The sequence below is a fragment of the Myxine glutinosa genome, chromosome 14 (assembly GCF_964187855.1).
Source record: "Myxine glutinosa chromosome 14, kmMyxGlut1.1, whole genome shotgun sequence".
Taxonomy (NCBI): Eukaryota; Metazoa; Chordata; class Myxini; order Myxiniformes; family Myxinidae; genus Myxine; species Myxine glutinosa.
The window spans coordinates 25,323,109-25,336,691 of record NC_136274.1 but is presented as its reverse complement, the minus strand read 5'-3'; the positions used below and the strand labels follow the sequence as shown (position 1 = coordinate 25,336,691).

Sequence of the window (13,583 nt, the reverse complement as noted above, 5' to 3'; positions counted from 1 at the left end):
CCTCACTCTCTTCAATCCCTCTCCTCCCTCCAGGTTTTAAAACAGCTGTTCACCACCATCTCTTATCTTCCCCCATCCAAAACCTTGATCTTTTCTACCCTCATTAAAACACCCCAACTTCTGTTGTTGTGCTTGTGTGCTTCCCTCTCTCTCTCCCCCTCTTGCCTCCCACTCCCTTCATTGCAAGTTTTATGTGTCTGTGCATGTTTTCATGTTCAATGTGTTAGCTCTCACACAAGCCTCGATTCTGTGTACAAAAAAAAAAAAAGGCCTTGTTTTTCACGGTGTCAATAGCAGTACTCCATCAAGCTGTGGATGAAGGCCTTGCTAATATAATATAAACAAAAAGAAAAAAACCCTGTTTGTCAAGGAAAATCTTCTCTGGCATTCCGGCCTCCAAGTAAAAAGCAAAAGAGAATATGCCTTCAACATTGATGTGCCGTCTGTATGCATGGAGGCATTAAGGAGCCATGTTTGAAGGAGGGGATGTTTGATGGCACAAGGTGAGAGCTAAGCATGCATGGTTGGAGAGCAGGTCGTTAAAAGCACAGGATATGGCTGAAAGCAACAACTTTGGCTTCTTGATTGAGAATGCGGTAGCTTATCATTCACGATGCACTGTTAAATAACCATGGTACAGATGGACTATCGCATTGTAGATATTCCGTCATGATGAGGTTGTTCTCTCACCATAACAATGAATCATCATATGTGATACACTCAATCCCCACTGTGGAAGAAAAATTAATTGCGTACGTAATTTGTGTAAATCGAGTGGATTTCCCAGAGCCTCGACCTTGTCGTTGCAAACACTTAAATTTTAATTGCACCCACGTAAGCTTCATAAATACATATATTAATCAGTGTTAACTGTATTCTATGAAAATTTAACAATTCTAAACTCCTTTACCGAGATTACAATCCAGACAGGGCCAGTGAGCTCACGTTTAGAGGCAAACGTCCAACTTGAACTGTGAGATGTTATCAAGTTTCAGAACCTCGCAGTCAAGTCAGCCCGTTTAGAGAATAAAAAGAAATGGTCTCTTTTATTCAAATATTGTATAACAAATAAATGTACTCTTCATCATCATCATGTCGCCCCGCCGTTACGGCGTTGGTGTTTATTCTTGTGAATCCGCTTGTGGCTATACAGTCCAAGTGCCGATTTGCATCGGCGTCCACAAGTTGTACAAATCCATTTAGAGTCGGCAGGCACCGGTTGCCGCTCGCGTTCCTTACGTTTTCTATGGGCTTCTTTGGCAGCATCTATACGACCCTTTTCCGCAGAGTCGCATCGTGTATGGATCAAGCTACGCCATTTCGGTCGAAAGCTACTCTTCATACAATACATATATACACATATATATTGAAGATCTAAACTATAGAACTGAATCTTGTAACAATGATGTGTAACCCTCTTATTTGAACTCTTGAAACCCTGTTTTCTCCAGGCTGGAGATTGGGACAAACAAAGGACTTCAAAGGATTGCAAAGGACTTCTGTGACTCACTGGGACTGACACAATCTGTCAATTTCCCGACCCGGATCTCAGTCAACGGAGCATCTTCCCTTCTGGACTTGGTTATGACTAACTTCCCTGAAAATGTCTGCTGCTCTTCTTCTGCTCCAATCGGCTCTTCTGATCATGTGCTTGTTAAAGTGGACATCTCTCTAACCATTCTCAGAGAGCCTCCTCAGCGTCGACGAGTCTGCCATTTCACTCAGGCCAACTGGCACGGTCTTCAAGCAGCCATCAATCATCTGGACTGGTCTCCCATCTCTACCGCCTCTGACATCAACTCATCCTGGGAATTCTTCCAAAGTAAATTGCTTTCTCTCATGCACAGATTTATCCCATCTCGTCTTCAGTTGTCATACCCTTCCTCCCGTCCATGGTACACGGAATCTTGTCGTGAGGCTATTGCCCAGAAACAAGTTGCTTTCGTATCCTGGAAAGCAAATCCAACGGAAGGAAATCTCATTTCCTTTCACAAAGCCCGAAACAAGTGTGTGTCCACCCTCAGGAGAGCCAGGAAACAATATCTCTCCGTTCTTAGGACCGAACTCTCTTATCTGTCTCCCTCTTCCAAATCCTGGTGGCGTCTGGTCAAATCTGTTTCTGGTGTTTGTTCCCCCTCCATCCCCTCCCTCACCTCAAACGGCCACACGGCTGACTCCGCGCGTGAAAAAGCTGAATGCCTCAACTCTGTGTTTGCCTCTAAATCTTGTGTCCCAAACCCATCCCTCTCTGTACCCACCGTACCCAGTCATACCCAGCTGCTCCTGGACTCTGTGTCCTTTCCTCCTGACAAGGTGGAAAAGTTTCTGTCAACCCTCGACTCTGATTCTGCAACTGGACCTGACGGCATTAGCCCACGGGTCCGAAAATCCTGTTCTGCCGCTCTTTCACTCCCTCTCTCTGTTCTCTTCACCCTCTCTTTTGCTCAAGGTCATCTTCCATTTGCTTGGAAATCTGCCAACATCACCGCTTTGCACAAAAAAGGTGCAAAAACAGATCCCAGCAACTACAGACCAATCATCCTGCTCCCAATTATCAGCAAAGTCATGGAATCCATCATTGCTTCAGATATGAAATCTTTCCTCTTCTCCAATGGCTTGATCTCTGATCATCAATTTGGTTTCAGACCTGGTCACTCTACTCTGGACATGCTGCTTCTGCTTTCTCAACAATGGATGGAGGTCCTCAATGCCAAACAGGAAATTAGAGCAGTCTCCCTTGACATATCACGTGCCTTCGATACGGTCTGGCACCCCGCTCTGCTCACCAAACTCTCCTCTTTTGGTATCCAGGGAAATCTCCACGCATGGCTGGCGGACTTCCTCTCTAGTCGTAGTCAACGTGTGGCCCTGAATGGGTTTCCCTCATCTCCTCTTCCTGTTCAGGCTGGAGTTCCTCAAGGCAGTGTTCTGGGCCCTGTGCTTTTTCTGGTCTTCATCAATGATCTCTCTGACTCTCTTGAAAATCCTCTCTATCTCTGTGCTGATGACTCTACTCTCTGTCGTTCCATTCTTCATCCCTCAGATCGGCAGTCTGCAGCCTCCTCACTCTCTGCAGACCTGGACAAAATCACAGACTGGACAAACAAGTGGAACCTGTCTTTCAATCCTGACAAATCTCACACTCTTATGATGTCTCTCCGAAAAGACCGACTGGACAACCCTCCCATCCACTTTCTGAATAATCCTCTCCAAGAAGTTCTGTCACTCAAGCTTTTGGGTCTCACTATCTGCCATGATCTTTCCTGGTAAAACCACATTTCAAATCTGGCCTCCAAAGCCAGTCGCCGACTAGGCATCCTCCGTCGTGCGAACTCCTTCCTTGGCACACCTGAGCTCCTCACCACATACAAGGCTTTCATCCGCAGCTCAAAGGAATACTGCTCTCCCCTCTGGGCTGGTGCTCCTGCCTCACACATAGCTCGTCTTCACGCTGTTGAAACCAAAGCATTCAGAATCATTGGAATCTCCCGCGATGAAGCGAACTCCAAGGGCCTCTCACTCACTCACCGCAGGCAGGTTGGTGGTCTTTCCGTCTTCTACCGACTCCTATCTGGCCTTGCCCCCCCCCCCAGCTCTCTCTGGGCTCTGTCCTGCAAATATTCCTGCAGGTCGCACAAGATCTGCCTGCAACCCTCTTATGGTTAAACTGCCAAAATCAAGACTCTCTGCTCACCTTCACTCCTTCATACCTCTTTTCTCCCGCCTCTGGAACAAACTCCCTCACTCTCTTCTATCCCACTCCACCCTCCAGGTCTTTAAAACAGCTGTTCACCACCATCTCTTATCTTCCTCCATCCAAAACCTTGATCTTTTATACCCCCGCTAATTTCACCCCAATTCCACTTTTTTGAAATACCAACTTCTGTCCTGGAAGTCCTTGGTGTCCTTGTGTTTTATACTTCTCTCAACCCCCCCCCCCCCCTCCCTTCCCACACCTCCTCCCCCCAAGCCCTCTCCCTTCCACACATCTCCCTGCTCTCAAATGTTGTGTTTGTGTGCTTTCCCTTCTCTCCCCATCTTGTCTTCCGCTCCCTCTTTTTATATATTTTGTTTGTCTGGTTGATTTGTTTGTGAAGTAAATGTTAGCTCTTTCACGAGCCTCGATTCAGTGTACAAAAAAAAACAAAAAAAACAGACGCCCTCCTCACGCTAGCATGTTGTCTTAAAGGGGCAGTAAGCTCTGTTTGTGTTGAAAGCTAGAATCTCTGTTTGACTTTAAATCATTATCTGACACTCCTGGCCGAAAAGAAACAGAGATAACGACCTGGAGGAGCTGCCTGCCATGGATGGATCCAACAAATGGCGAAATCACAAATGACTGCTATGCTGAAATGTTATCTCTCCTCTCTGACCCTCTCCTGACCTCCCACGCTTTCATCTTCGACCATAAATAGCCGTGTAACAAAAAGTCGGAGAGGTTCTCAGTCCAGTTGCCTGTATTGAATGTAGCGTGCTGAGCCTGCGTGGCGATTTTATTTTGTTCGTGTATGTGTTACTTTGAATTGAAGTGAGTGTTTTGTAATACCGTTTGTAAAAGTGAATTGAGAACTCCCACGTTTTATTAAAATCAGCCGATTGTCTTCTGAAACAAGTTTGGACCTTAATTATTGAGTCAATGAGTCAATGAGTATCATTCACGGCTAAATTAATTAATTCTCCAACACCACCCACCCCTCACCTCCCCAACCCCAACCCCTTTCACTCTCCCCCTCCCTTTCTCTGAGGGTATTTAAGAGCTGGTGCACGAGAAGTCATCTCACTGGTCGAAACGTCAGACTTACCCCAGTTAATAGCTGTATAGATGGTGGTGCCTTCGCTCTTAACTACACTTTAGATCCACAAAAAGCAACAAATAATGTCATTTGTAAAGTAGGAGTTTCTAATTCTGATTTAATAAGCAAGTACTTTTGTCTCGTTACTTTTGGTGGATGTATGCATGTTTACCTCTTGTATCCGTATATGTACATGACCGAGATTATCTCTAAAAAGCACGTGAAGAGGAGTGGTACTGAGCAGACATAATCATTGAAGATCGTGAGCCAGTAGTTCCCAGGGGCTGTGATGAAGATCATGGAGATGAGCATGAACAACAGGCAGACCATACCTAGAGGAAAGGGAGGAAGGAGTAAGTGCAAGGTAAAGAGTGAAACACTGATGCTAGGGTGTTTAATGTATTTTGTGTTGGTTGTTTCTCCGTTTTTTCTCTTGATCTTTATGCTCAACTTCAATTGGTGTTCTCTATCAGTTGTGTCACACAATTTGCATATATGTTCCTGTGCCACAAATCCTGTCCCATTGTCTGTTCCTATTCTTACCTTGCACCATCTCTTTAGACATGGACTTCGGAAAAACTCCGAGGTCTGTCAAGGGGGTGAGCACACCCTCCAGGTTTCCAAACATGGAAGATAGCCCAACAGAAAACAGCATTACGAAGAAAAGGATAGACCAGAGTTGTGGCACCGGCATGTTGTTGATTGCCTCGGTAAAAACGATGAAAATTAACCCGGTGCCTGAGACTGCCTGCACAAAAGCACACAGGTGAGAACAAATGGGTGGGCTGTGTTATGTATCTCTTGAAGAACACAATTTAGACAATCGGAATTATTTTTTAATTGCACCATTTACTTTTACTTCACGTCCAATCACTTTTACTAGCTATTGTGGGCAGTTTGCTATGTCCCAGATATGTCCTTCCCATCGGTGTTCAGAAGCACCCATTACTAGATATGGTGTCTCCCGAAGGGAAGTCTACCTTGCACATCCCATGTAAATAATAGCTAGCACAGGCTTTGTGTATTTTCATGTCATGAATATGTCCTTTTCCAAAGAGCTGGTTACCGTTACCTGGTAATGACACACAGCATAGTCTTTCCAATTGCAGATGTCCATTAAATGAATCACCAAGATTGCCATGTTCACAGAAGGTATTCCCACAAGGTGCAAAATCTCCTGCGATGAAGCTAACTCCGAGGGCCTTTCACTCACTCACCGCAGGCAGGTTGGTGGTCTTTCTGTCTTCTACCGACTCCTCTCTGGCCTTGCCCCCCCCAGCTCTCTCTGTGCTCTGTCCCACAAATATTCCTACAGGTCGCACAAGATCTGCCAGCAACCCTCTTATGGTTAAACTGCCAAAATCAAGACTCTCTGCTCACCTTCACTCCTTCATTCCTCTTTACTCCCACCTCTGGAACAAACTCCCTCACTCTCTTCAATCCAACTCCACCCTCCAGGTCTTTAAAACAGTTGTTCACCACCATCTCTTATCTTCCCCCATCCAAAACCTTGATCTTTTCTACCCCCACTAATTCACCCCAGATCCACTTTTTTGAAATACCAACGTTTTTCCTGGAAGTTCTTGCAGTGTCCTTGTGTTTTATACTTCTCCCACCCCCCCCCCCCCCTTTCCCACACCTCCTTCCCCCGAGCCCTCTTCCTCCCACAGTTTGATTTTTTTTGTCATTAATGTTTGCTCTTTCACCAGCCTCGATCTTGTATTCAAAAAAAAAAAAAAAAGTCCTTTCACTGGTTGCGATCCCCCGGGGGTTTGTTTAGCACACACCCGTCTACTCTGGCCTTGCACCGGCCCACATGGTCGGGAGTTTGCAGTATGGGTAGCTGACCTTTTGGTGAGCTGAGAAAGTTCTCCAAGTGTTTTGTTGTGCAGAGGCACAGCCCTTTTTCGCAGGTACTTTCCCATGCACTTTCGGTTTATTTTAGAAGCTATGTGAGCCATTTTGGGTAACGATCCTTATTTCCGACACACGATATACTTTAGCGCACCCTGAACACCATTGTTTCGTGGGGTTTCTGCGCATATGCACCAAGTATTCTGGGGTGGATTACGTCATTATGAAAGTCCCGTATTCGGTATTCCCAAATGTCACATACATGTTTGAAAATATCTCTCCTCAATGATAAATCTGATTTAACACACCGAGCTTACTATTTTATAAGCATTATTGTATTTTTCTCTACATTTCTCACCTATGATGCCAACAATCGCCGTGCACATGAAGGATAGTACATACATGAGAGAATCAGCCTCTTCTTCTTGTATTCCACCATTATCTATGTTGATACCATGTCGTGATCACCAATACGTGCACAGCGTGACACGTGAATGGATCAGAAACAGTATCGAATCAGGAAATCATATAATCAAAGCTTGCTATTATTTGTCATATTGCCCGTCAGACAAAAAAAAATTGCTTTAACAAACTAGAACGGCACTCGGTGGAGAGCATGCCTCCGCCAGGTTGAACACTTTATGATTTGTATCCCATTGTTCGGCCAGATCTGGATCCGGACCTGAAACAAAATCTAATCGGCTTGTTTTGCCTCATCCACCTAGTTTTGTCATAAGTCGTCCACAACTTCGTGCTATATATCGTTTTTGGCCCTATCACTCAATGTAGAATCACTTGTGAAATTTAAAAAATCCACTGATCCAGATCCGGATTTGAATCTTCACCAAAATTGAATCAACTCTTCCTTGTCACACACCCAACCTGTCCACCAAGTTTCGTCCAAATCAGTCCACAAATTTTGAAATATCCTGCTATATATCGTTTTTTGCCCCATCTCAATGATGAAGAGTCACTAAAAAAAATTCTCGGATGCAGATCCAGATCCAGATCTTCACCAAAATCGAATCATGTCATCCTTGTCATGTACCCAACCTCCCCAGCAAATTTCGTCCGCATCCATCCAACGTTTTGAGATATCCTGTTCACAGACGAACAGACAGGGGTGAAAACATAACCTCCATCCACTTTCGGTGGCAGAGGAAAAAATGGCATTTCAAGTAATTTTACTGTCCAACCCTACAGCTCGTTTAACTCTGCTTCTTCGGAAATGATCACTCTGCTCATCCTCTTATCTTATTTGGCTCATCCTCCATCCTCTGGAACAAGTCCAATCTCTTGAGATTTGGCCTCACCATAGTGGGGTCACCCGTGGGAATCCCACCAGCATGGACATGTGTGACATTTGGACATCTTCATTTAGATGCTGCACATTCAGTTTTACAAAATGATTGCTGGCGATTTATCAGATCCACAAATGATGTCACCTACACAATGTATTTACTTCTGACAACATGTGAATGCATGTGCATGCACATGGGAAATACAGTTTGAAATGTGTCATTACATCTCGTGTAAATTGTTAAAATAGCATGTAAAATGTGACTTCAAGAGCTCAAATCCCCTCCCTCCCCACCCCCATCCCTCCCACATAACGTACACTGCACCAGGGAGTGGGTCACACACACACATGGGGGAGTGGGTTACACACACACACGGGGGGGGGGGGTGGGTCACACATACATGGGGGAGTGGGTCACACACACATGTGGGAGTGGGTCACACACACATGGGAGGGGGCGGGGAGGAATGGGTCACACACACACACACACACACACACACACACACACACACACACACCCGGGAGTGGGTCCCACACATCTCATTTTTTCATTTCTATTCCTCACAATTCTGTCTCTTACACACACACACACACACACACACACACACACACACACACACACACACACGGGGGAGTGGGTCTCACACACACACACATCTCATTTTTTTAATTTCTGTTCCTCACACTTCTGTCTCTCTCTTATTCACGCACACATACACACACACACACATACACACACACATACACACACGTGCACACACACACACATACAGTATACATATACACACACATATACACATACACACATATACACATACACACACGTACACAAACTTGACATTTTTAGTGAATGACATTTTAAAAGTTTGCTTTGACGTTCATCAAGCTGTTCATCGACCGTCTCGTTCATTTCGGGAATGGGAGTTTCCACACAACGCATGAATGTTCACGGTCACCAAGAGGAAGAGGAAGTGTCGCACATAATCATGAAATGGCAAGTAAATGACATTTTAAAAATTAAATATTTCAAATAAACTTACTTAAAGTGTATGTGCACATAATTATCAAATAAGAACGAATACATATCTCTCGGCAATTTCCTGTCTCTGTTACTTGGGCGGTGTAAGATGTATCGATCTGCGAAAAGCTGCGATTATTTAATAGGCAATTTGCTGTCTGTGGCGATACGTGAACGAAGCTTCGCACCTCTCCCAACATTGTCGACTACGTATAAAGTGGCAGTGTGGGAGTCCACGTTTCTGATCCTCCTTCATGCCGAAGTAGCCCACCACTTCTCCAAGCATTCCGCTCTTCAGGTTCGCCATGAGAGATTTAAGCTTTATACTGAAGACGCGTGCAGTTAGTACTCCCGATGTCGTATGTACTCCCGATACGTGTTTCCTTCATTGTAAAAACTACCAAATCAACAGTTAAAAGGATTTTGAGCCGATAGGGGTTACGGCCTTGGCAACATCGATGGAGACAGCGATCTGTTGGCGTATACAATGCCCAAATAGCTATGTGGAATTCTCACATGTAGAGATTAAACGTCGTTTGAACTTTGGCCGAGGTTATTATTTACTTTTAATGATGTTTATATACGAATGATGTTTAATGATGTTTATATTGGTTTTGGGTCGTCCTTTCTGCATATCTCGTGGGATTGTGAGTTGGAGAGACTGCCGTGATGGCGGGGAGGGGGTTGGAATTCTCTCAAGCAGGGATTCAACCCGTGTCCTTATAAAAGGTCTTTGTCCGACGTCACCGAGTCCAATCGGTGCAGCCGTGCAGCGATTGGTGCAGCCGTTTGTACGGCTCCCGGGAAAACAACATCGTCACGATGAAAACATCGTCACAATGAACGTTATGCGAACGCGAATGTTATGCGGGAGTCCAAACCTGAGAATGCTGGAGACCAAAGCTGAAATTGGAAAAACAATATAGCCTATTTTACTCCTGGGGATCCCAGGATTAACGACCCAAAATATCATTGCGATCGGTTCAGTCGTTTTTGCGGTACCTTCGAACGGACGGACGGACAGACAGACAGACAGACATTTGGTGAATTTTATAGTAAGATTGTGGGCGTGGCCAATAAAGCATGGTGATGCAGGTATGGTATAAAGTAGAGTCTGACCGTATTGAGGAGCTCAGAAAGATCGCATGTCGCCAGTTTGAGATCGAGTATTCGTTTGGGAAAGGATGCATTGTAGAAGTTGAGCTGATCCTCGTAGTTATCTCTTGTGATAATACCTTCCGTTACATCAAATTCATTCATCAGAGCTTGCACATTCCTGGTGACAATGACACAAAGGCAAGGTGAGTCAGACATGGTTACGTCTTTGCTGTTACCTTCTTTGTTGTTAAACGAATTCTTTTTAGCTTCACAATGCGTGACTGGTTGATGTATAATCCTAATTCTGATCATTACTTTGCTCATCCGTAGTGTATTGACCACATAAGAAAGGTTGCCGTATTCATTTGTGGGGGCATATTGTTCGCTTTGCCGTGTTTGATTTCCTGTATGAAGTGATACGCGTTTACACCTCCGTTTCCAGAGACATGTCTCATGAAAACAGAATCTGCCCGTTTTTGCATTCTGCCCGTTCGGAAATTGATCTATTAAACCCACAAAGGGCCGGCAGGATAGCTTCGATTCTAAAGGTATGCGCACTCCCATCTGAGTTGCCTGTGGCCTGTGTTTGAATCTTGACCCAGCTATATAAACTGCCATCCTGGTGTTTTGCTGGCAGGGCAGGGCAAGGCTATGTTAAGTGGATGGACGTGAGGCCAGGTCTCCTGTCTGCCAGCAATCGTCGTTGGTGGACGACTACCACTGGGAAGGCAACGGCAAACCACCTGGTGTAATCTGGGGTGAGGCTGCTTCACCAGCACTGAATCCGCCGTCAGACGCAGTACCAGAGTTAGTTAAATCCACAAAGAACGAAATGTCGTCCATCATGGCACCTTAAGACCCTTTACACCCCTAAGAACCCTAAGACACCCTAAAGCCTTAAGACCCCTAATACACTTTAGAACACTAAGACCATTTGAGACTCTTTAAGCACCCTAAGAACCTTTGGCACCTTTAGACCCTTTGCGATCCCAAAGACCCAGAAGACCCTTTATAACCCTACCACCCTGTAGGCCCCATATCTCCTAAAGACCCTGTTACACCCTTTAGAACCTTTAAGACCCCTTGGACTCCTTTATACCCTTTTCAACCTTTACGCCTTTTTAGACCTTCACACCTTTCAGACCTGCTACTACCCTTTCGATCCCTTTTAGACATTTTAGGACCATTTATATTGTTGCGGTTGTGCCACAAAGGCAAACCCCCTATAGCTCGTTGCACGACAACATGTAGCCTGCAGAAGTCAGTTATGTCTTATTGAATGTAAAGATTAGCCCTTTCCCATTGTGCAGTAATAAAGACCAAATATGCATTGAGTTAGGCAGGATGTCAAACCTTTGTGTAGTTAAAGGAAGCCATTAAGATATGCCGGAAGGCGTGGCCAACACCACAGGCCCACGTGACTAATGGACAGTGAAACCTCCCCTGAATGAAAGAGGGAAGGAGGAATGAAACCTTCATTGGGGGAGGAGAGATCGAAGGCCAGCATGTGACCAATGGCGAGCCGGGAGCCCGTCGCCATGATGCGACAAGTCTCAGCCAATGGGAGGCTCTGGAACATTTTGAAGGGCGTGGGCAGGTCTGATAATAGCCCACGCGAAGCGCATTATCAGTCTCTTGGCTTTGGATTTTCGCTGCGCTACGACCTCCTGTTCTCTCTTTGCTTTTGGATTTTGCCGCGCTACACCACCTGTTCTGAACTCTTATTGTGGATTTCGCAACGTCGACGACCTCCTGCTCTGTTCTCTCTTTGCCTGGGATTTTGCCACATAGACGACACCCTGCTCTGGACTCTCTTGTTTTGGCTCCACCAGACGACACGTGTTTTGGCCTTTGTTCTTCGTCGACACCCATCGCTTCTGCGCCGATCTTTTGCGCCATACGGCTGACCTGCAAGCGTTGGCCTTTCGACATGACTCACCTGCGCTGAATCTAGCTCAACCTGCGCTGGAGTTCGTCCTTCGGACCTGACCTCATCGAGCCGCGAACTGCGCACACCAGTCCACGTGGTCACCAGCGAGGCAATTCCAGGACGTACATCGGTACGCCCTTAACCAGTGTCTTTTTCCCTGAGTGTGAGTGTGTCAGAGTGTGAAGGCGCCAAGTCGGGGTTATTATTAAGTAAGAATTGGTAAGCTGTATCTTCGTCTCTGTTTCTCTGTGCCTTCAAAATAAAAGGCTGTACATTTTGTTGTTACCTTCCAACCTGTTCGGTACATCCTTTCACCAATTGCCTAGCATCATCCGGGACCGAATTTGGCTAGACTCAGGTCCATAAATCTCGTGGGGGTAACGCCACTTTCCACACCGTGCAAATCCGCTCGGCACCCATAAGGTGTGGGAAAGTGAGGGTTCGATCGCGCGGTTCTTCGGCACCTGCGTGCACCTTGCTCCGTGCACCTTGAAGGTATTCGTGATTCTCCGGTATTAACCAAGGGGAATCACGCAACAAAATTGTTGTTGTCGAGGGGGATTTGAACCCGGCCCCCGCAACAAATTGTTGTCAGAAGTGGGGATTTGAACGACCGCAACAATATGTTTTAAGACACTTTAGACCTTAAATTACTCCATTTAGACCTTTTTGACTATTTAAGACCAATTTAGATCTTTACATCTTTCGTTCTTTAGACCATTTGATCTTTTCAGACCTTTAACCTTTACAACTAGACCATTTAGACCTTTCATTTGGAATCAATGACCTTTCATTAGTACATCCTTCCAGTCATTTGCCACACAAAATACACCACCCAAAACATGTCCTGGTGAGGGTCTTCAATCTCTTATTGCTCTTTCTCGTTCTTCATTTAATTATTTTTATGCAGGTTGTAAATTATTTTGGACTAAAGGAACAACAACAAAAACAAGAAGACGTCATGCGGAGCACGATACTTGCAAAATCTGACCCCCCCACCCCCTCCCCAAGAAAAAAAAATTACATTGATACAGCAAATTGTCCATTTCATCAAGATTAAAATTGACAATCTTGATCAAAGCTCGGGTCAACAGGAAGAAAAGTGACGATTTTTCAGATGAAAAATGATGATTTTGGAAGGTTGACCTTGATTTGACCTTTGCCCTTTTGAACTCAAAAATAGTTCATTTCCCAATTTAGTGACTCGATATGCAAATGCTGTTCAGGAGGAGAGGGGGGTGGGGGGAGGGGGAGGGGAGGGGGAAGGGGGGTAGGGGGAGGGGAAGGGGGAAAAGGGAGGGGGAAAAGGGGGGGAGGGGGAAAAGGGAGGGGGAGGGGGAAAAGGGAGGGGGAGGGGGTAGGGGAGGGTGAGGGGAGAAGGGGAGGGTGGAGGGGGAAGGGAGGGGGAAGGGGGAGGGAGGGGGAAGGGGGGAGGGAAGGGGAGGGCCAGTCAACAATGACGTTGCAGTTCTCATGGTCGGAGAGCAGCACAACAATCGCGACATCGTCCTGCATCTTCGCAACAGCACGAAGCGGATTTTTGGAGACTCACCGATCCTGTGACGCCCTCTAGACAACCGGCGTTGCCCG

General features: G+C 45.7%; 1 protein-coding gene across 4 annotated transcripts in view; it reads right to left on the bottom strand.

Annotated features, from left to right (window-relative positions):
• LOC137439510 (sodium-dependent neutral amino acid transporter B(0)AT1) overlaps positions 1-13,583 on the bottom strand; it is a 72,099-nt gene that overhangs the window by 5,451 nt on the left and 53,065 nt on the right. For all 4 annotated transcript variants that reach the window (XM_068135326.2, XM_068135329.2, XM_068135327.2 and 1 more), the window contains 3 exons: positions 10,085-10,241; positions 5,337-5,541; positions 4,966-5,125 (listed from right to left, as the gene is read on the bottom strand). In XM_068135326.2, coding sequence (XP_067991427.2) covers positions 4,966-5,125; positions 5,337-5,541; positions 10,085-10,241 — 522 coding nt within the window. The remainder of the gene's footprint in view (positions 1-4,965; positions 5,126-5,336; positions 5,542-10,084; positions 10,242-13,583) is intronic.